Source organism: Cupressus sempervirens, chromosome 11 (assembly GCF_028749045.1).
Source record: "Cupressus sempervirens isolate cs-2001-9-10 chromosome 11, ASM2874904v1, whole genome shotgun sequence".
In the NCBI taxonomy this organism is placed as follows: domain Eukaryota; kingdom Viridiplantae; phylum Streptophyta; class Pinopsida; order Cupressales; family Cupressaceae; genus Cupressus; species Cupressus sempervirens.
Genome location: NC_143128.1, coordinates 553,929,674 through 553,951,857, shown reverse-complemented (window position 1 = coordinate 553,951,857; position 22,184 = coordinate 553,929,674). Strand labels below are relative to the sequence as shown.

Sequence of the window (22,184 nt, the reverse complement as noted above, 5' to 3'; positions counted from 1 at the left end):
AAAAGAAACAATTTCCTCGCTTACTGGTATTGTGGTATTAATGGTACATTCTATGTTTTACTTTATATGTATATCAATTGTGTTATTCTGTATGATTAGCATATCTCTGTGAACTTGAGTGATATTTCCACTCTACAATGGAATTCGGACCACTTGAAGAATAACGCTGATCCAAAGATGATTAATGTTGTCTGATAGGAATTGCAACCTTGGCCAATTCATGTGCTGATATTCTTAAAGGACTTGATCTGCATTTAAAAACCCAACGCTGCCTCAGCTAATTGCAATGATTTTGCTTCAAACCCCGACATCCAATCACAAATAATTTCTAGAATTCCTCCTTAATCGATACCTTTAAATTCCAACAGCAAATTCAAGCACAATTCATTGCCATGATAAAACCAATTCAAAGTGCAAAGTTTGAAAAGAACTTACAATTCTTTCAGCATCAGATTTCTCTTAACCCTCAAGACCAACTTCTCCACAAAATGCAAACAAAAGATATCGAAGAAGGATTTAATTTGCAACAAGCCATTGCTTTTATAATAATAAAACAAATCTTCCTTATCAATCCAACAGTTAGCTTTATGAAGAACCTTTTTACTTGAATGTCATTTGCTTTATACTTAGGCACATATTTGAATAATATAATTTGTTAACTCCTTTTGGTTCCAAAAATGACATTTTCATCAATATAATGATATTCTAACACACAAGTTCATTGTTTCTTGTGCAAAAAAATTAAAACTTTTCAACTTGGTTACAACGAGCTATGACACTACGGTAACCAATTTACAATACCAGGAAAAATAGCAACCTCAACGTATTTAATTAAATAATAATCATAATTCACCCTTCTTGTCAAAGTCACTAACGAAGCACCAAAATTGAACTCTAACAACACATGAGCAATCCTAATGAAGAAAGATGATGAATGAGTTTGCACGTGACTTACTAAATAAAGACACTTCCTCTTTGATTCTTAGAGCCCAAACTAGAAGCCAAAAATAAAAACTAAGACTATCATTCAACTCATCTAACTCATCTAAGTTCCATCGAAGCCATACATTGACTTACTACATATAGTAAGTCCCACCAAACGGAGCCATAACCCTCAACAGTAGGGTCCTCTAATCAGCAATATTAGCCTACAATGACCTAGTAATAGGCTAAATCCATCCACTATCATGGTTGTGCTAAAAAGGGGGCACTATGTCCTACCTCCCTAAGATTGCTTGTCCTCGAGCAATCACAAGAATCAAAAAACATACTGATCCACTCGAATCCCAACGATAAATATGCATAATGTCCCTAGCGTCAACTGCAAACTCCTGTGATGATAACATTATCCACAAATATATCCTGAACACACTGTCACCATACCAACAATGGTCACTCACTCAATCTGCAGTACCAATCCTATCTCCACCTGGATCCCAGTAGAGACAAAAATCTCATCCATCCATGACAAGGAAAAGTGGATATTTGATATCATTTGCTAGATCAAAACTCCCTGCACACCCTACTAATCTGCCATGAGTATGAAATCTGTCTATGCAATAGGAACTAGTACTCCCAAAAGCAGTTGTACCATAACCCAGATATCCACCCTCTGCAAAACCATCATGGATATGTTAACTCTACAAATAGCCTTCTGGCAACTTGCAAAACTAATCCCATCAACTGCAAATGATGCAAAATTGTCCCATAAAAGAAGGTATAAACTTAGAGACAACTCGCACCTACACGAAACCAATTCTAGTTGTGGGTCAAATGAAAAATGATGAGCACTCCTCACTATGTAGTTGCGGTAAAATGCACCAATCTTTGTCAGAGGCTCATCATCATTAAATCGAGAACCAAAGGATGGCTCCAATCTCTATCTCTGAACAACTGGTTAGACAAGATCTCAGGTAACCCTCTCAAAAACCCAACCACAAAATCCCTATGGAGAAGCATTGTAGGCAAAGTCTCTTTATAATCTTTCCCACCAAACACCGAATATTGTGAGAACCCCAAATGAAAGTACCCTCAAAAGATCTAAATGATCCCTCCTGCAATTCAGAACTCTCAAGCAAACACTTCATAAATGACTTTGTGTTGTATGAGATGAAGTAATAGATTTTCTTCTGACAAGAGGAAACAAATCCCCATGAGAGCTCGTCTACAAATCAGATGATACCATGCCCAAGTCCTATGAAGAAGAAGGGTTAGTGTCAGGAACTGACACACAACTCCTTGACAAATCCACTATTGTCACATGAAGAGTCTCAATAACATGTTTTGCATCATCTGTTAGTGTGCTAACCACTAGGGGACCTGGTACAACAAGAAGCTCTTTGCTAGTCACCTATTGATGCTAGTCACCTACTCATCTCATGTCTAGCTACTGCACTCATATCAAGGATGGATGAAACTGCATTCTCATCATTTTCATCATCCCTGTCCATGAAAGTCTATGATGTTCCCATCAAACAAATGGATGAAATGGTTTACTAGTGCGAAAGAATACAAGTGGTGAACGATATGGATGCAAATTAAAGTCCGTACGAACAGCCACAGGAGGCTGTACAGGATGCAAAAGAGAGGCCATACGGATGCAAAGAGAGGTCGTATGGTTGCCAAGAAGGCCATACGGCAGTATACTGTAATGTTGCAAACTTCACTATATGATGATTGTGTTCCAATCAAGTGGTGGAAAGGGTACACGTCACAAATGGTCATACACTGCTTTGAATTGGTCGTACGGTGTAAGCTGGCTGTGGGATGTCAGTGCTGAGGCCGTACGAAAGGTATCTATGTTGAAGTCGTACGATAGGTGTATGTTGAGGTCGTATGGTCAATGGAGGAGGTGTACAATGGGCATGTTCATAAGCCGTACGGTGGACAGGTGCAAAGGAGGGTGTACCAAGTACGGGAAATGTTTGAGGTCTTACAATAGGGTTAACAAGTTGTATGGTGAAAGGAACAACTTGGTCGTACGGACAAGTACTTGCGGTTAAACCAACAGTGAATGCAATCATGAACAAGATAGTTCCAAAGATATCCAGGCACCACGATATTCTAGAATAATACTTGAAATAATAGAAATTGCTCCGAATTGCCAGATACAGACCGAGATGAACACAGACGGAATAGGGTGAGGGTTGAACCCCACCGAAACTGCACGAGCCAAATAGGGAAGGTCTTTCACTTCCGAAATGACAAATTACAAAGAACCCTAAACAGGAGTTCATGGTACAGAGAAATATAATCCAAAGCATACTTCCAGACTTCCTACAAGCCGTGCTTAAATACCCGTCGGGAAAACCTTTCTGAGGGTGTATAAAGATAGCCGACGACGACACAAACTTCGAAAACAAAAATAAAAATGGGTCCGAGATAAAATAAATCAATCGGCCCGTTACAAAGATTAATTTATTATTTATTTTATGACAGGGACATTATAGTCCTCCCATCCCAAAATTTTCTTGTCCTCAAGCAAATGCAATGTCAGGTGTTGGAGAATGTGCTCGCCTTCCTACATTGCATCATCCAACAGCAGGTGTCGCCAGCGTACCAAGTATTCATTCACAGTGCGGTTTCGTAGTGTCTTTTCACATACTTCGAGGATCTCAACAGGTTCCAGAATGAGTTTTCTTTCTTCGTTCAGTGGCGGAAGGACAGTAGCAACTGTAACGTTTTGCCCTATGGCTTTCTTCAGACAAGAAACATGAAAGACATTATGAGTGCGGCTCCCCTCCAGAAGTTCCAATTCATACGCTACTTCGCCAATGCGACAGACCATGCGATAGGGACCATAGAGTCGAGGCTTCAATTTTTCCTTTCCTGTTCCCTTTAACGAGGATTGTCGGTATGGCTGGAGTCGGAGATAGACTAGATCTCCCACCTCGAAGCTCCTCTCTATCTTGTGTCTGTCGGCATACATCTTTTGTTGATTTTGTGCACTTTGTACGTGTTCTTTCAAGCACCTCAATATGTCCTGTCCCTCCTAAACCCAGTCCCTCACCCTTGGTGCGCAACTGTCACTTAGAATTGCCGATGAAGGAGAGGGGTTCGTACCCGTACAGAGCTTTGAAGGGTGCCATTCCAATGGACATGTGGTACGTGGTATTGTAGCAATACTCCCCTAGATGGATCCATTTTACCCATGCTCGTTGTTGTGCCGAGACACAGCTCCGAAGGTAGCCTTCGAGCCATTTGTTCACAATCTCAATTTGACCATCCGTCTACGGGTGTGTAATGTCCCCATTTTAGCAGTTGACCAAGTGTGTGTGTGTTAGCCTTGTTCTACATGGTCCCGAGGGCTCACGAAGGGTTTAATGGGATCCTAGAGTGTTTTGGCCTAGTCATTTCCAGTTTGGGCCAAAACGAAGTTGATTTACTCAGTTCCAGGCATACTTACTATTTTTAGTAAGTCGGCAGGACACAGTGTAGGTCAATTTTGGTGATTGGATTTGATACTCCTCGGTGAGAGCTTTCCGATGAGCTATCACTCGCATTATTCGGAGTCCGATTGCTAATACATTTTAATGCCTGAAGTTTTATTAAAGTAACGTCTAATTTAATTGTAAAATATTAAAGTGTTACTTTAATATTTATTTTATGGGGATGTGTACCCAAGGGGGACATAAGGGGTATTTTAATATATGTTTTATATATTACACATCTTTTATCCCACATTGCCCATACGAGTTGAGCGGACCCTTGGAAATAGAATAAAAGGAAGCATTTGTGGCTTCATTAGACAGGTTGAATATGAGAAGAAATTGGTGTGCGAGTTGCAGCTCCGTTCTTGGCATTTGAGGACGTTTATCCTCTCTTGTAACATTCTAGACGTCATTCCCTTGGGGTTTGGCCTTTGGAATTCTTTGTTATCGGCTTCATTATCAAGCAATTTAGTTGCATTTCCAGCTACAGGCAGATTTGGTATTTTGCTCATATCTTCTTCACTACTTGTCCGACGCTTATGCCGCTTTGAGGGAATGATATTATGAAGGTAGTGGACTGATTGAAGGACAAAGCACTGTAGCAACAAATTCGAAAGCATGGGATGGAGTATTATGTCAATAATGCTGAAGTAATTAGTGAGTTGATAAATCTGCCATGTATTTGGTTTTATGAATTCTAAAAATAACATTTTATTGGCAGTAGTTCATTTCCACTTTGCCTATTATTGTAGTTTCTTTCTTGCTTATGTTGTATGATACCAATTCCATGCACAAAACACAACAAACAAATAAATGTTTGATTTTCGGAGTTATAAGGGGTTTAAAACATTAAACGGAGAAATAGGAGGTTGAATGCAAACTGTTTGACATAATTCCTTTCAGCAATTTGGTTTAGTTTTTTGGGACATTCAGGGGTGCCCATTTCAAGGTGGTAACTCGTGCTTGGTGATAATTTTGTCCCTGCCATCCAAAACAATTATGTCCCGAAAATACTAACGAATTGTCCATCCCAATCACTGACGATGTTTCGGGGCAACCCGTGTAGGCAAAAGACTTCTCTAAAAAACAAATCGGCAACTTGAGCAGCCTGAAAGTCCACGGGGATGACGAAGAAATGTGCATACTTTGTCAACTTGTCAACCACCACAAAGATACAGTCCTTTCCGTTCACCTTGGGAAGACCTATTATGAAGTTCATTGATAAACTTTCCCACTTATGTTCGGGAATTGGCAAAGGCTGTAGCAGCCCGGCAGGCAGAGTGCGTTCGGACTTGTTCTATTGGCAGACCATACATTCTCTTACATGCTGCAACATGTCCCGTTTTAGTCCCTTCCATGAAAACCTCTCCCGAAGACTTCTATAAGTTTTAAGAAAACCGAGGTGTCCAGCCAGAGGTGAGTTGTGTACTTCCTTCAAGATCTTCTGCTTAAATTTGGATTCTAGCACCAAGTATATCTGGTCTTTATAGTAGATGATATCATCCACCACTCTGTACCGATCATCGTGGGTGTGGCCATCCACTATTTCACAAGCAATGTATTCTTGGAATATTCCACTAACAGTTGTGCCTTCCAATCAGTTGAAATCTGGTCTAGTGAGCAGATGGTGGGTTTTCTGGACAAGGCATCTGCAACAACATTGTTCTTCCTTTTTACATATTCAATGTCGAAATCAAAAGATTGAACTTTGCTTACCCATTTTTGTTGTTGTTCATTCAAGTCCCGCTACTCTAGGAAATATCTCAGACTATTGTGATCTGTACGGACGACAAACTTGGCACCTACCAGATACTGTCGGAACTTGGTTAGTGCATGTACGATGGCCAACATTTTTTGTCATAGATGGAATACAGGCATTTTGCTGGTGTAAGCTTCTTGCTCTCATAGGCGATGGAGTGTCTATCCTGCATTAGAACAGCTCCAACGCTTTCCCCAGATGCGTCGCACTCCAAAATGAACAATCGGGTGAAATGAGGCAGTGCAAGTACGGGACAAGTGCTAATGGCCTTTTTCAGCTTATCAAAGGTGAGTTGTGCCTCTTCGTTCCACTGGAATGACCCCTTCTTCGTCAAATCATTTAAAGGTGCGTTGAGCTGAGAGAATCCTTTAACAAACCTCCTATAGTAATTGCACAGTCTGAAAAATCCTCGCAAGTCCGTTAGTGATTTTGGGGGAGCCCAGTCAAGGACATCCTGAATCTTCTCCTGATGCACTTGAACCTCGTATTTACTAACAACATGCCCCAAGTACAATATCTTTGTCATACCAAACTCACATTTGGACTGCTTGGCGAACAAGGATTGTTCCTCCATGATACTCAGAACTTCATTCAGATGCTTCAGATGCTCCTCCCATGTCCTGCTATAAATAAAAAGATCATCAAAGAATACCAATATATACTTACACAATTGTTTGTTGAAGATGCGGTTCATGCATGATTGAAATGTAGCGGGTGCGTTGGTCAATCCGAATGGCATGACTAGGAACTCATAATGTTCGTAGTGGCAGCAGAAAGCCGTTTTCTCCATATCTTCTTCTCTCATTTGGATCTGATGGTATTCGGAACAAAGATCTATTTTTGAAAAATAGACCGCTCCATGCAATTCATCTAACAGTTCATCCATGCTTGGAATGGGATACCTATTCTTTATTGTTTTCTTGTTCAACGCGCGGTAGTCCACACACATGCGCATCGTCTCGTCCTTTTTGACCAACACTACAGATGATGCAAATGGGTTGGAACTGGGACGGATCCATCCTTTCTCTAGCAATTCCTGAATCGTCCTTTCGATCTCATCTTTGAATTTCTTGGGGTGACAGTACGATGTGGTTATGACCGGCTTTGCCCCTGATTCCAACTCGATAGTGTGTTCAAACCCTCGGTGCGGTGGTATGCCAAGAGGAATATCCATGAAAACCTTTTCATGTCTACTTAAAATATGTTGGAGCTCATCATCCTGTGGAGGTGTTCTTTGCCCTTTTATAGGTTTTGCCGAGATGAAACAATGCACAACCCACACAACGTCATCATGCCGAAAGATTGCCTCCATCCGATGCGCAGAAACTTCCTTCGGACATTCATTCACCATTCCTCGAAGGACGACCTTTCTACCAACCACAAAAGTGAAGTCCATTCGTTTGAAACTCTAGGTGTATTCATCAAGGGTCTCCATCCACTATATGCCAAGAATAACTTCCATGTCTGCCAAGTCCACTATGAAGAAGTCCTCAGTTACCGTGTGATTCGCCATTGTGATGCTCAATTGTGGAACAAAGTGCGTACAAAGCAGGAAAGTCCCTTCACCTACCTTGACCTAAAAACCTGTGTACGCCTCCGTAAGGAGACTTCTTTGTCTTACCAAGGATGAGTTGATGAAATTTAAAGTTGCGCCGCTATCTAACATCATCATAACCCTTTGTCCCTGAAGGGTACCCCGTACACAAAACTGTGCACCTCGAGCTGCCAACCAATGCAATGGCTCCTCTGCGCTATACCAAAGCGGCAATCCTCTCTGTACGGTTCAGACTGATGTTGGTGTCATGGTAGGGTTGGTTATCTTCAGCCAGCATTTCTTCGAGTTCGTGTTCATCCTCATCATCGGATACGACCTCAATGTAGTAGATCTTCCCTTTCCTAAGGCATCGGTGGCCAAGTTCCCAAGGTCCATTGCAATTTAAACACAATTTCTTCCTTTAGAGTTCCTGTCGGGTAGCTTCATCCAACGACGGCTTCTTGGGCGGAGGTTTGTCCCTCGGAAACGTCGGCAGTTTCGAATGTGAGTGACTTCAAGAGGATGAGGATGATGCTGACGACGATGCCATACTTCGTGCCTTACTAATTGCTTCCGACAAGGTAGACGGATTGAATCCCTTCACCCAACCTTTCAGCAATTTTGCCAATCCATCCATGAAGAGCACAACCTGCCTTCTTTCGGGAATGTCTGTGACCAAAACAGAAAGTTTTTGAAACTCCGCAATGAACTGATCTACTGATCCAGTTTGCCTCAGTTGCGCCAAATCTTTGAAATTGAGCTCAGGATCTTTCCCATCAAATCATTCTATCAATCTCTTCGTGAATTCCGCATATGTCTTTATTTGATCATGCCCTAATGTGATGGTGTCGTGGTGCCACTATTCGTGCGCAACTCCCTCCATGTGCAACGCGGCAAATTTGATTGCTTCTTCTTCTAGCATAGGATGCAGCTGGAAGTAGGTATCGGCTTTCATCACCCAGGTTTGCACTGATATAGAACCCGATCCGTCAAATGGATACAGATTCACCTTACTCAACTTTCTCCTGAGATCATCGTTAAAGTATCCTCCTCTGTTTCTGCCTCGCGAATATCTTGTTCTCAAATCTGCGTAATCTTTGTAGGAAATGTCTTCTTCAAGGTTTGCATTCTTCCAGTCTTCTCTCATCTCTTTGAAAGTTGGTTGTCTCTCTCCGTGATGTGCCTCCGTCCGTGGTGGGAAAGTTGGCATGGAAGGTCGAGAGCGTGCTGGCTAAGGATGTGATTTACCCGACACCGAGTCTGTGCTGTGACCATTTTGTTCTCCAGATATTTTGTTCTCCGCCAACTTTTTGAGAGTTTCTTCCATGAGTCGTTGCATATCACTAATCTATGCCTGATTTCAGGCAAGTTCCCTCAGTAGTGCCACAAGTTCAGCTGCGGTCAGTTCCCGTTCGTCAGCCATTCGATCAACGGAATGTGTCCTTCTCTTCCGGCTATAAACTCTCATTCATTGCCCACAGGCTAGCAAGATCGGAGTGCTCTGATACCACTGTGATGTTCTAGTCAGACAAATGGATGAAATGGTTTACTGGTGCAGAAGAATACAGGTGGTAAATGATATGGATGCAGATTAAAGTCTATACGAACAGCCATAGGAGGCCTTATGGGATGCAAAAGAGAGGCCGCACGGATTCAAATAGAGGTCGTACAGTTGCCAGGAAGGTCATACAGCAGTATGTTGTAATGTTGCAAACTTCACTGTATGCTGATTGTGTTCCAGTCAAGTGGTGGAGAGGGTACATGTCACAAATGGCCATACACTGCTTTGAATTGGTCGTATGGTGTAAGTTGGCCGTGGGATGTTAGTATCAAGGCCATACGGAAGGTGTCTATGTTGAAGCCGTACGATGTAAGCTGGCTGTGGGATGTCATTGTCGAGGCCGTACGGTAGGTGTATGTTGAGGTCGTATGGTCAATGGAGGTGTACAATGGGCATGTTCATAAGCCGTACGGTGGACAAGTGCAAAGCATGGTGTACGAAGTACAAGAAATGCTTGAGGCCGTACAATAGGGTTAACAGGCTATATGGTGAAAGGAACAACTTGGCCGTACGAACAAGTACTTGCGGTTAAACCACCAGTGAATGCAATCACGAACAAGATAGTTCCAAAGATATCCAGGCACCATGATATTCCAGAATAATACTTGAAATAATAGAAATTGCTCTGAATTGCCAGATATAGACCAAGATGAACACCGACGGAATAGGGTGAGTTGAATCCCACCGAAACCGCACGAGCCAAATAGGGAAGGTCTTTCACTTCCGAAATGGTGAATTACAAAGAACCCTAAACAGGAGTTCGCGGTACAAAGAAATATAATCCAAAGCATACTTCCTACAAGCCGTGCTTAAATACTCGTCAGGAAAACCTTTCCGAGGGTGTACAAAGATAGCCGACGGCAACACAAACTTCGAAAACAAAAATAAAATTGGGTCTGAGATAAAATAAATCAATCGGCCCGTTACAAAGATTAATTTATTATTTATTTTATAATGGGGACATTACAAAGTCAGCTCAGCACCAACCACCACAACATATATGTAATAACCCCTTTAATAATGAATTTTAATATTAGATCATAATAGTTGGAATAAATACCCCACCAATCTATTCATGAATATAGCATATAGTAGAACTTATAAGAGATAATATTTATAAAACTAATCAACCAATTAGGAATCGTGATATCCATAGCTATAATAATCATTTTAAATAATTGAATAAAATATATAAAGAAAATGACTAAGTAATAATAATATAATTATATTAGACATTAATAACTATTATTGTCTAAAAATTAACAAGTAAATGTTATATATTAAAATAATAACTAAAGCAATACTAACAAGTGAATCTATAATTATTCAAACCAAAACAAAGTCATTTTGTAAATAGTAATACACATATTCCTAAAAGTACAAAATGGCATAACTATTCTATGAAGGTGGACCCAGCCTATTTAAGGGGGCTTGTATGAATGCAAAATGGGGGAGATATAAGGAAATAAAAAGATATATATGTAAATGGAGGAAAGGCAATAAAATGGAAGAGGGGCTGATAAATACGAAGTCAAAAAGTGAATGGATATTAATAATATATTGGACCAAAAAAATATGGAGGTAAAGGAAGAAAATATATGAAATGTATTCTACATGGAGGATTCCTAAAGAAAGATTGGACTCTTAAAAAGCATTAAGGTATAAAGAGGTAGGTTTCTATTATCTTTATATATGACATTATTAATTATTTCTAATGCTTTCCGAAAATAATCATATTTAAATTCATGCCATTTCTAAAGAATTAGAAAATGCTTTAATATTATAATGAGATTAATTCATATTATATAGTTAAACAAAATAATACAAATATATCTAATAAATGTATTTAATAAGGGATATGGATGTATATGCTTTTGATAAATAATACAATAAGAAAACAAATAATTATGATAAAGAGAATTAATTAATAATAGTAATAAGTTAATTGGTTAAATATTAATATTATATTCTTAAATCTAAGAATAACTTTGGAAATTATATTTCATAAAATTCTAAAACTTCTAAATTATAAAGAAACTAAAAATTATATTATTTAAAGTATAAATCGCTTACTCCATACTGAGGTATTTTTAGATAGGGAGTTTGTGGAGGGTAAAGACGGAGTGATTTCAGGCACATGGCAGATTATCCCAATACTAGGGTTAGACCTTGAGGGACGATACATGTAGTTTGTTTTACACGAACTTCGCACAGTAAATCCACCATCTAAGAATGACCTTAGTATTAGAGAAAGAAATGGAATTTTCACCTAAGAAATAAAGTAAAGAAATTCAATTCATTATAATTCAAATTTGATAGCATGTTTAATAAATCCATAACACAAATAGCCTTGATTGGCAATCATTATAATAATAGATCAAGTGTATAAAAAGGGATCATTACAATGTATTTGGATTGGGTCTAGGGTTCGCATAGACTATACAAGCTCCAACACCACAGTCGCCTCTCTCAACCTCTCAACTATAGTTGTGATTCTTGGAGAGCCAATTGGGTGCTCTCTAACACCCCATAAGTTGCCTTGAGCTCATGGGTGAGCTCAACCACCTCCTCCCTAACAATGCCTCATAACAAGTGCTACCCCACTCAAGAATAAACCCTATCAACTACCAGCTGCAAACAATTATGCTTCAAAATCCTGACAGCCTCTCTTAGTGAATGAATCTCTGCTAAGGAAAGGCAACTTACCATAGTGCTCATTTAGACATAGGAGCACCCCAACCAAATACAGCTAACATATGTCGGATAACATCATAATGCTCAAGAACTGAAAAAATAGCACTATACCTCACCTTTAGTTATTTGGTCACATGTTGTCTTTGTATACCATGGCTCCTACATAAGCTCTCTGACTCACTGATTGCTCTGTGATAGGAACTATATCCTCTTTGCTCACACCACATGATCACTAACATCATGTGCGCTAACAACCTCGCACATGTTCATCAACAAGGTACTACTACTGGGTACCTCTGCAAACAACTCATCTGAAGTGGAAGTCTGCTATGTCCAACTCCTCGAAAATCTTTGCTTCCTCCTCAACTCTAAGTCGCTGTAAAACATGATCCTACAACTTATCATCATCCCATGACAACTCTGAGTCATCACTAGATGTTTGACATTATAATCCAGACTCGCTGCAGCGTGAAACATCCTCAAACAAATCATCAGAGGTGCCCATAACACTAGTATCCACATCGTCTAATTGAGACCCCTCTACTATCTCCTATTACTGCATGCATGACTCAATGTAACACATGCAAATCAACATCACAATGGCATGAATTTAGATTCGTGTAACTCCTCCTCAACACTGAAATCGTGAGTGTTATCACTAAGTAACTCCATGACCTCACCTTCTACACATGAGAAGATTGTTGTCCCTAGCACTTACCCAATACTATGACTGCTGCCAAAAAAATCAGAATGGTCAATGCTCATATCCTCCTTACAATCTTCAAAAACAACACTCTCATCAGGAGAGTCTAGACGAGTAGTGGTATCAACTGCATCTTCTACACTCACATTATCCACAGCATTATCAACATACTCACATAAGGGACTGTTGTCCTGAAAATCAGACCTTATATTACATATATCCCCATTACTACCAACTGATATAAGACTGCCATAAAAGGTAGTTAGCATGTCCTCAGCATTTTATGAATCACTAACTCTAGAATCCTCAAATGTTGAAACTCAATGTTGTTTTCCTCTAATGAAACAAACACATACACATGTCCCTGTGTAGAATCTTCAACATCATAACTGCAGATAAGATTAATGGCTGCCCCACTATGTGCAAGATCATCTTCACCATGATCACTAGCTGCTGAAAACTCGTTGTGAAGGCTCTTGGCATTAAGCGTGTAGAAGAAGCTTAGGCATTAAATATGTTATAAATGCATTTCCTTGCAAAGGATCGAATGATTCCATTATGCACTGTATTATTAATGAAGTATGAATTTCAAGGTTTGACATTGTATTGGAGGAAATGGTGAATTTTCTTCAATGTTATTCAGCACTTTGAGTTGGCCCTATTTGCCAATGAATCGTGTTTGTTTTCTGATCTGCTGGAAGCAAATCGGTCAAGGTTAGATAGGTGAATTGAGCCAAGAATTGCTCTGATTTGGCTGCAAATCATTGTGAAAGAGGATGGTTACATCAAGCATTCATGTTCCTGCCATAATACTTAGTATTGGAGGCCATTTGAATGCACATTGAAGGGTTGTGATCATCAGTACTGAAGCAGCTTTGGAAATTTTGCTGCCTGTGATCTCTACTTTGTAGCAGTGTTTCTTGTCATAGGACTGCGATTGTTCTTCAGAAGGCAGCATTTGAATATATAGAGGTTTCATTTGTTATTAAAGTCAGTTTCAGCATCAACAAGGAACCCAACGTTGAACATCTACATTTGCCAGGTTCACTTATTTACTAAGTTAATTACATATTGCATTTGCCATTGTAAGCATTTGCAAATTTCTTTCAACAATTAAATTTGGTGTGGATTATGAGCATTTACTCTGCATTTCAAGCTTTGTCATTTGATAAACCAAAAAAGACCAATTCTTCAGCATTGATTGAGCGCGAACCAGCAAGGCTCATTACACGTCCTCTGTTATCCTTGTCTCATAACCTCGGGTAACACTGGTTTTTTTAATTAATTATATAGAGAACAACCTCACTAAGCTTAGAAATATGGAAAAACACAAATGAAAATGTTGAATTAAGCTTCGTTGCCTTACCAATTATTTTGTTACTAAATTAAAGATTTAGAGATAAATTAGGCAAAGATTAAAAAAATGTGACAACTTACATGAATGGGTACAATAGAGTTTAATGCTTTTCTAATTCTAAATTTCAATATAATTATTTTAAAAGACTCAATGTTACATCCATACCTTGTTCGAAGGCCGTGAATTGAATCATCAAACTCCATCACAGATATCTTTGCGTCTCGAAATGACAAAATAATTGCATCTCTTTTTCTACGGCCATCATCATGTCCAGGGGATAATATTGCCATGCTTTCAACATTACCATGTAACCTACAATGGAACAAGGAAGCCAAAAACCAAGCAAGTTCAATAACTTTCTCAAAATAATGTTTGACAAAAAAATTTTGCACATCTAGGACATGAAATACATTAAAACTAACAAATTACTGAGGCTAGAATGCATTAACTAAAAAGGTATCATATTTTAAAAAGGTTGTTAAACTAGCTAAACTATTTGTATATATAATTTATGCTACAAATTGTAACGAATATAAGTTGAAAATAGAATTGTATGAGCGTTCAGAAAATACATAAGAATTCTTAAAGATTTCTTTGTATTAAGAATTGATAAATAAAATATAAAAAATAGATCACAATTGTACTTGATACTTTATTCATTGACTGAATTACATATGTCTAGATACAACAAAGTGAACAATCTTCCTATAAAATTGGTAAATATTTTGACTAATTACTTTATTTTTTTAACAGTAAGCTGGATATTATTGAGTCTCGACAACAAAATGGGACACTCAATAGCTAAGTTAATTATGTTATTGACTTATTCTAACGACTGGCAATTATGTTGAAGCGTATATACCAGCACCTGCTCTTAAAACTACAATATTAAATTAAATAACAACATTAAAAAATGGAAAAATACATCATGCAAAAATTGTTCTTTCAAACACTTCTCGGACCGGCAAGAATTCTCCAAGTTGCTCCCTATTGCAGGTATAGTCATCTATCTATAATACAAGTTCCGAAATCATTGAGCACGATTTGCACATTGTCTTGTCACCCTCATAAAGATATGATCCACAAGCACCTATGAATCATTACCCCAATGAGGTATGGTTTCTTTGATAGAAAGCACCAACGACTATTGAGCATCTAATTGTTCTCTATTGTATCCCTCCCTAACTCCAAAATGTTGGCTTTTTCAACTTTGCACAAGTACTTCATCTTCAATGAAATCATCATCACTATCAATATCTCGTGGTTCTCAATTTTGACAAAAAATTGTGATGAAAAACAAAAATACCTTTGTGAAGGCTGTTTGATCCTTTAGAGCATAATGCTCCTACACCAAAAAAATCTTCCTTTAAAGCATGCAAAATCAACAATTCGTCTCTTCCCTTTTCAATTGGCAGCATGGACTTGGCTATAAATTAAATTTGCTATGATGCCAAAATAAAGTTGAAAGACCAGAGAAGAAAACAACAAACACATATGATACTTTAATTAATACACCAAATTACATATATAAAGATACAACAAATGGAAGAATCTTCCAATAAAATTGGTAAACAGTTTAAAAGCAAACTGGGTATTATTGACATGGACTGGGACTCTTGACAGCTATGCAAAATTTTATTATTAACTTATTCTCAACAGTTACATTGGAGCATTAATTTCAAACTGATGTATGAGATCTTCCCCATAGTACAAGTAAGTTGAAGAGCTAAAAAAGGGCATATAAGAAAAATCCCTCAACTTTAAAATAGCTAAAAAAGACAAGGACTTCTAGAAAAATGTTTTATAGAGGAAACTAACTTGAAAAAATGGATCCATCTTGACACTTCCCTAGATTCAAGCTTGTGACCTAGACATCCTAAGGAGTCCGGGACAAAAGGATTTGAGTAAAGAATCCTCCTAAAATCCACAACATCTAAGCTCCAAGGAGGAGGCATATCCAAGACAGCTTGTAGTACCTTGAAATTTTTTATTTCCCTGAAAGTATTAGGACATTCCCATCGTCCAAGGGGAGGAAAACAATTAAAAGACAAAAAATGAAATTGCTGCAAAGCCTGTTGAACATTCCCATTTTATATCATCATTTGCACAGATCAAGAAAAAAGGGATCAACAACACCAACTCCTTGAGGTATGTTCCTAGTTCCATTGACTGTTGATCAATCATCCTTCATGAAGTTTATCTTACCATTTTTTGCTTTTTATTAGAATTTTTGTAAATGGTAATTAATGCTGACTTAAAATTTTATAGAATTAAATGTACACCTCTTCTTTATCCATTGTGCTATGTTGGTTTTTTTTATTTAAGCAATCAATTAGATTGCAATCATTTTTCTAAAGTCTACTCGGAAACCTCATGCAACATGACATAATTTAAAAAAAGGAAATAAACAAGATCCTTTGTTTGTAGCAACTTGCAATTGTTTTTTATTTTCTATTTGCAATAAACATATTGAATAATGTCTTAAGAGCCTCAAATAACTCAAAAAAATGCCAAAGCTTGTGTATCATCTACTTCTTCACCCTATATTAACTAGAGTAAAAACACTCAAAAACACAAAATAATTATCAACAAAACCATAAAACATTACCATTTCATATCGTCATTTTGCAAAATAGAAGACAAAAAGCTAAGTTCTCGTATCGACCCTTTTATATGATGATCCCAAGAATTGGGTATTAAATAAAAACCTCATAAAAATCAACCAAGGTTAGGATGTTCAAACCTTAGAACACTTCCATTTTGCAAAGCCATTTCAAACAATTCTGACAATAACAGGGAATTTTAAATGGATTTCAATTTGATTCCAGCAGATGGCACCACTTCCATAATTTTTTTAACATTTTGACTTGAAGAGCTCTAGCTGATTTCCCTAAGAGCATCAAGTTCTCCAAAACTAGAATTATTATTTTTTCACCATCTATGCTTAATGCTAAGCTGTGAAGACAAGGCATTGACCTGCAAAAGTAAAACGTGCCACTGTTGCTTCAATTGGCTCCGTCCTTCAAATCCACACATTCATCTACTTGCCCTCGACTACTATATCTTCACAAATTTTGCACTAGGCAAGAGTTGACTAATATGTTTTTAAATTTTAAAAGTAAAGTTATTTCAAAAAATTCAAAACTATAATGATTTTAAATTTAAATACTATTTGCCAATAGTGGCATGTTGTGATGGTTAAGTTGTTGAGTTCTTATCCTTGCCATCAAGGTTCAAATCTAATGGGGATGAGGTCCCCTGTTTCTGGCCTCACTGGTTCATAGCTCTAGGTCAAAGCATTTACCCCTCTTTAAAAACAAAAACAAAAAAAAAACAAAAATTTAAATACTATTTCTTTCAAAACAATACAAATGTAAAACTTGAAACATTAACAAGTGTTCCAAAATGTATCCTTGTACATTTACATGCTCTTTATTCCCGACTTTAGTGCTCCTGATTTTGTTCCCCCCAGTTTGACTGGTCTTGCTCATTCCAGGCCCTGACTTTGTGTTCGTAATATTTATTTTGGTTTCCCTAGCCTCTAATCTTGCCCTCCAAGACTAGACCAAGGTGCCTAGTCAAGTGGTCCCCCTGGACCATGGCACTAAGGGCCAATGTCCTGACAAAAGGGAGTATTTTTTCAATTTTTTCAATGGTCACATGTTGGTGAGCAAAATAACATTATCCATGTTGGTCTTATTAAGGATTTTCACACGCCAAGGATTTTCACACGCTACTTTGAGGTTTAGTATAAAACAAGCCCTGCCCGCCTCCTCATTTCTATATCCACACATCACAAGTTCTCTCTCATCAAGCATTGAGTGAGAATTCTATTCATTTTTTAGGCAATGATGAAGATTCGGGCATAGAACTTTAGCGTTAAACAACACATCCATGATCGAGTTCTTATGTTTTTCTTATGTTTCCTTCCTGAGTGAAACCATGGAAGAGCTCCTTTCTTTCCACTAATTACCTTTCGTGAAGGCTTCAAGATAGGAAAAAAACATTGAAGAAGGCATATCATTGTGATTCAGGATTTATTACTTAAAATTTGTGGTTATTTCAAACATTGATTTTGTGAGAAGGTTAAATCCTTCTTATTCAACAATCAGCACCATTTTTTCGCCTTCTTGTGTGCAAGTTTGTAGATCTGGAGATAAAGTGTTGCAGATCTAGAAAAGATGGACTAGGACAAGAAGATTCAAATTTTAAAACACAAACTGAGACCCTTCTGACTTTTCCACTTAGTTTGCAGCTAGTAGATTAATCCAGTAGATTTTCAAATATTTTTCAAAGAAAGCATTTGGTAAGATAAGATAAATTTATTAATGTTCAACCAAAGACCAACAAGACGTCCAAGGAACTGCTGAAACAAAGCAAAAACACAACAACACTAGGAGCACCCAACAATGTCCAGGGAAAAGACAAGACAAAACAACAAGAGCAAGAGCAAGAGGAGACAATCAAACCACACAATTCAGCTAGTTGCTCCAAGTAAATGTGAAAAAGTCAAGAACTGATCAATAGGCCCTGGGACAAGAAATCCCATACCATTTCCGAGGACCCCTGGAAGCACTGGAAGAAGGTTGTTATTGAGTAAAGGATCTATGAGGTCTTGCATCCTTGGGAGACCCATAAGGGGAATCAAGCAGACACTTGGTACCTCATGGAGGAGGAACCGTGGAAAGAATGAGGTGATGAGCTGATCGGAGTGTGGTCTTAAGGGGAACAGCCATCGCAGAGTGAGGTTCCGGAACCTCCATCTCTCCTGAAGATAGAGCACAAGGCACCTCTAAACCGTATATCTAAAAGAGGATGGGAGAGATTGAATCTCCTTGAACATGCATTAGAATCTTCCTTTGATCTCCTAGTAGATGTGTTAGAAACAATAGTCCACCAAGATAACTGAGAGGGGGGGTGAATCGGTTATCCAACAATTTAAACATTTATCTTCTTTAAACAAACTTAACCATTCAACCAAAGCAAACAGCAACCATAATAAAATGCACATAGACAATTACACTAGATATGTTCACTAGGGAAACCCTTGATCAGAGGGAAAACCCCGATGGGAATGATGCCCACAAGATGATGTACTAATATAAATATTCCTTGTTAGAGGATGGACCTTGTTAGGAGTCTATTACAACATTTAGCACATAGAGTCCTTGTTAGAAGACTTTGAATCCCTGTTAGGAGTTGTAGTACAAAGTATGCAAGAAGAGCCCACTGCCCAAACATGCAATTTCAACTACAAGAAGAGCTCACTACTCAAACATGCAATTTATTGTTATTTTCTTCTTTCCTTTGTTCTATCAACCGAACCAATCACTCTTAGACCTTATAGACCAAGTCACGAACTTCGGATCCAAATATCAAACCTCAAATCACTCAGCAAAACCTCAGCAATGAAGTTTCCTTCACTTCTGCACCGCTCTACTCAACTTCGCATTCCGCTCTTGCTGTTGCTTATCATCAATCATCTCATCATGTCATATGATAAAGGAAAATGTCCTTCCTTTATACCAAGTCCTCAAAACAATTCCTTGAGTCGGCTATTAGACTTTCTCAACCCATTACACTTAGTCATAACATTATTCGTCTACCTTGCAACTTGGATAACTTTCCGTATACACAATATTATGACGAGCGAACTTAGCCACGTCATCACCAACATGTCTTCTTCATGTCCTCAACCTCGATTCTTAGAATAACAACTCTACTAAGAGATATAACAAGTTTACCAAAACATGCCTCTGTAAACTCTATCTCAGAACAAACATCGCCAAAACTTACATAACTTCTTCTAGACTTATCATTTTTACTTCCGACATTAACTGCATATATCAAATACTCAGAAGTATCTCTAGTAACCTCGGATAGTTATAATACTCAACTAGTCGTCCATACCAACTTGATCTTTTTGTTGTTCTTTTGTTAGATACCACAGAAAAACTGCTATGTTGACATCAATGACAAACTCAGTCATGAATGTAACATATCATCATAGTAACATATCTACAATACTCCCCATAGGAATATGATCAGCATTCATGCTTCCAACAAGATGGCCAGCGAAAAATGAAGTGAGTCTCCATGTCAGTCTCCCCTACACCACAAAGTTGGCAAATCATATCATCCCTCACCAAGTGGTGGTCGATTTGAATGTTGAGCTGATGTGAGCTAGAGTGAAAGAACCAAGAGAGATATGAAGCCCACTCTGATCAACCTTCTAATTTTGGATTCGCGGAGTCAACTAGGGCAAATGGCACTAAATGAATTAATAATACCATTTTGTGCATGAAATTCAGCAACAGATTCCTTTACATCTCTACTTTCCACAATGTTCTATATTGCTTTATCAACTTCGCATCTCTTTGTTTATGTTGATTGTTGCTCAATTTCTTGTCTTTTTGCCTAGTCTTATTGCATATCATAACAAATCGATAAATCAATAAGAGGAATGCATCATTCCAAACCACTTTGAAACAAGCTCTTGTCTACCTCCACTGGCTTGAAGTTGAATCAAGTGTGTATCCCCCTAACAAAGATAAGTGGAATGGGAGTAGGTTTGATCTCCGATTTACACGATTAGACCACCTACCCTATTTATCGCAACTTGTCCCAATAAAACCTTAATTTGGACACTCCTATCTTCATTCATAATTTGACAATTTGATCACTTGACTACTTCTAAACCTCTTGAAGTCTGAATTGTCACCTCAACTACCAAAACCTAACAACTACGAGCAAAAAGTAGGGGTCTTCATTTGCAATGAAGCAATGGTGTGAAAACCTCACATCAAGACCTAGAAGGAAACATTTTTTTGATTGAAACAAAGAAACTAACAATTGGAACAAACAATGATGTTGACACTCAACAACTCTATTAGCAGTGAACTTGGCATCTAAAATCAAAGCAAAACATGTGCACCTAGAAGGTGACTCACATATCAATGTTAACACTATCTCTAATGGGCGAGCTCAAGTGTGATGTATTGACAAAATTATTTAGATTATCCAGAAAAAGCTAGAAGCTTTCAAAACCTCCAAAGTGACCCACATATTTTGCAAAGGGAACAAGTTGGGGATGCACTCTCCAAATTACCAATCCCCTTCACAAATGAATCGAGATCAAATTTGGTAGAGAATCAGGTGGAAACGGTTTTTTGATATGAAATGATGATTTTGTGTGTGAGGATGCACTGGTAGGTGGGCAAGGATGTAATGTATTGGCATCTTACCTCAGCTGGGCATGCAAACAGTGGCTCATTATGCCTCATTTGTGAGAATGGCAAGGCAAGGTTTTTATTCGAGATATTTCCATTTGTTGAGAATTAGTTGGGAATGTTTTTACCAAAATTTGGCATTTTGGAAAAAGAGTGAAAAGTGCACTGGTGGTATGGAGTCTGGACCCAAACTTCAACATAAGGTAGACAAAAATCAAATGTCATTTTGGAGACAGGTTACTGAGAAGAGGTTGAAGATCTTCACTATACATGATCCATTTTTTTTATGTAGGTTAGGGCTCTTTTGGGGACCCCCTTCATTGTCTCCAAGCTCAAATATAGAACAAATAACACAATATCTTACATGTCGTGTGTGAGGGCTGGAGATGAGTACTCGTGAAGGGGTGAGGCGCATTGTTGTTAAGTGCATCAAACCTAAACTAAGAATTGATTTAGAGGAAATATTGAATTTGGCTAAATTGGGTATGGACTTTGCGACAACCAGGGGTGATTGGATTGGTATTCCTAGCTACCCCTGTCACATTCACCCCTTCTTCCTATGGGGTGTGCTGGAAAACAGATCAGCGATGTGAGGAGATGAAAAAATATTGGACCTCGACAAAGGATTATGTGTAGGATTGGAAAACAATGTTGGTTATGTTTAGGGGAAAAAGGGAGACACTTTAATAGGATGTAGATCTCCACTTTTTCAATCGCTAAGACATTCAAAAGGAAAGGAGGAGATAAAGGGAAAGAGATAATCCCCAAATATGATTCCTCTTTACAACCCAAATTAGATTAGCAAGGACCCAAAAGAGAAAAGGACACCAATTCTAAATTAGAATTATAAAGTAGAATGCAATATAAGGATATACACTCTTTGGCCCTTATAGGATAATGTGTATACAAAATTGAAC

The 22,184-nt window shown here is 38.2% G+C and overlaps 1 protein-coding gene across 2 annotated transcripts in view; it reads right to left on the bottom strand.

Moving 5' to 3' along the window:
* CPSF160 (cleavage and polyadenylation specificity factor 160) overlaps positions 1–22,184 on the bottom strand; it is a 284,561-nt gene that overhangs the window by 247,036 nt on the left and 15,341 nt on the right. For both annotated transcript variants that reach the window (XM_089809086.1, XM_089809085.1), the window contains exon 2: positions 14,204–14,350. In XM_089809086.1, coding sequence (XP_089665212.1) covers positions 14,204–14,350 — 147 coding nt within the window. The remainder of the gene's footprint in view (positions 1–14,203; positions 14,351–22,184) is intronic.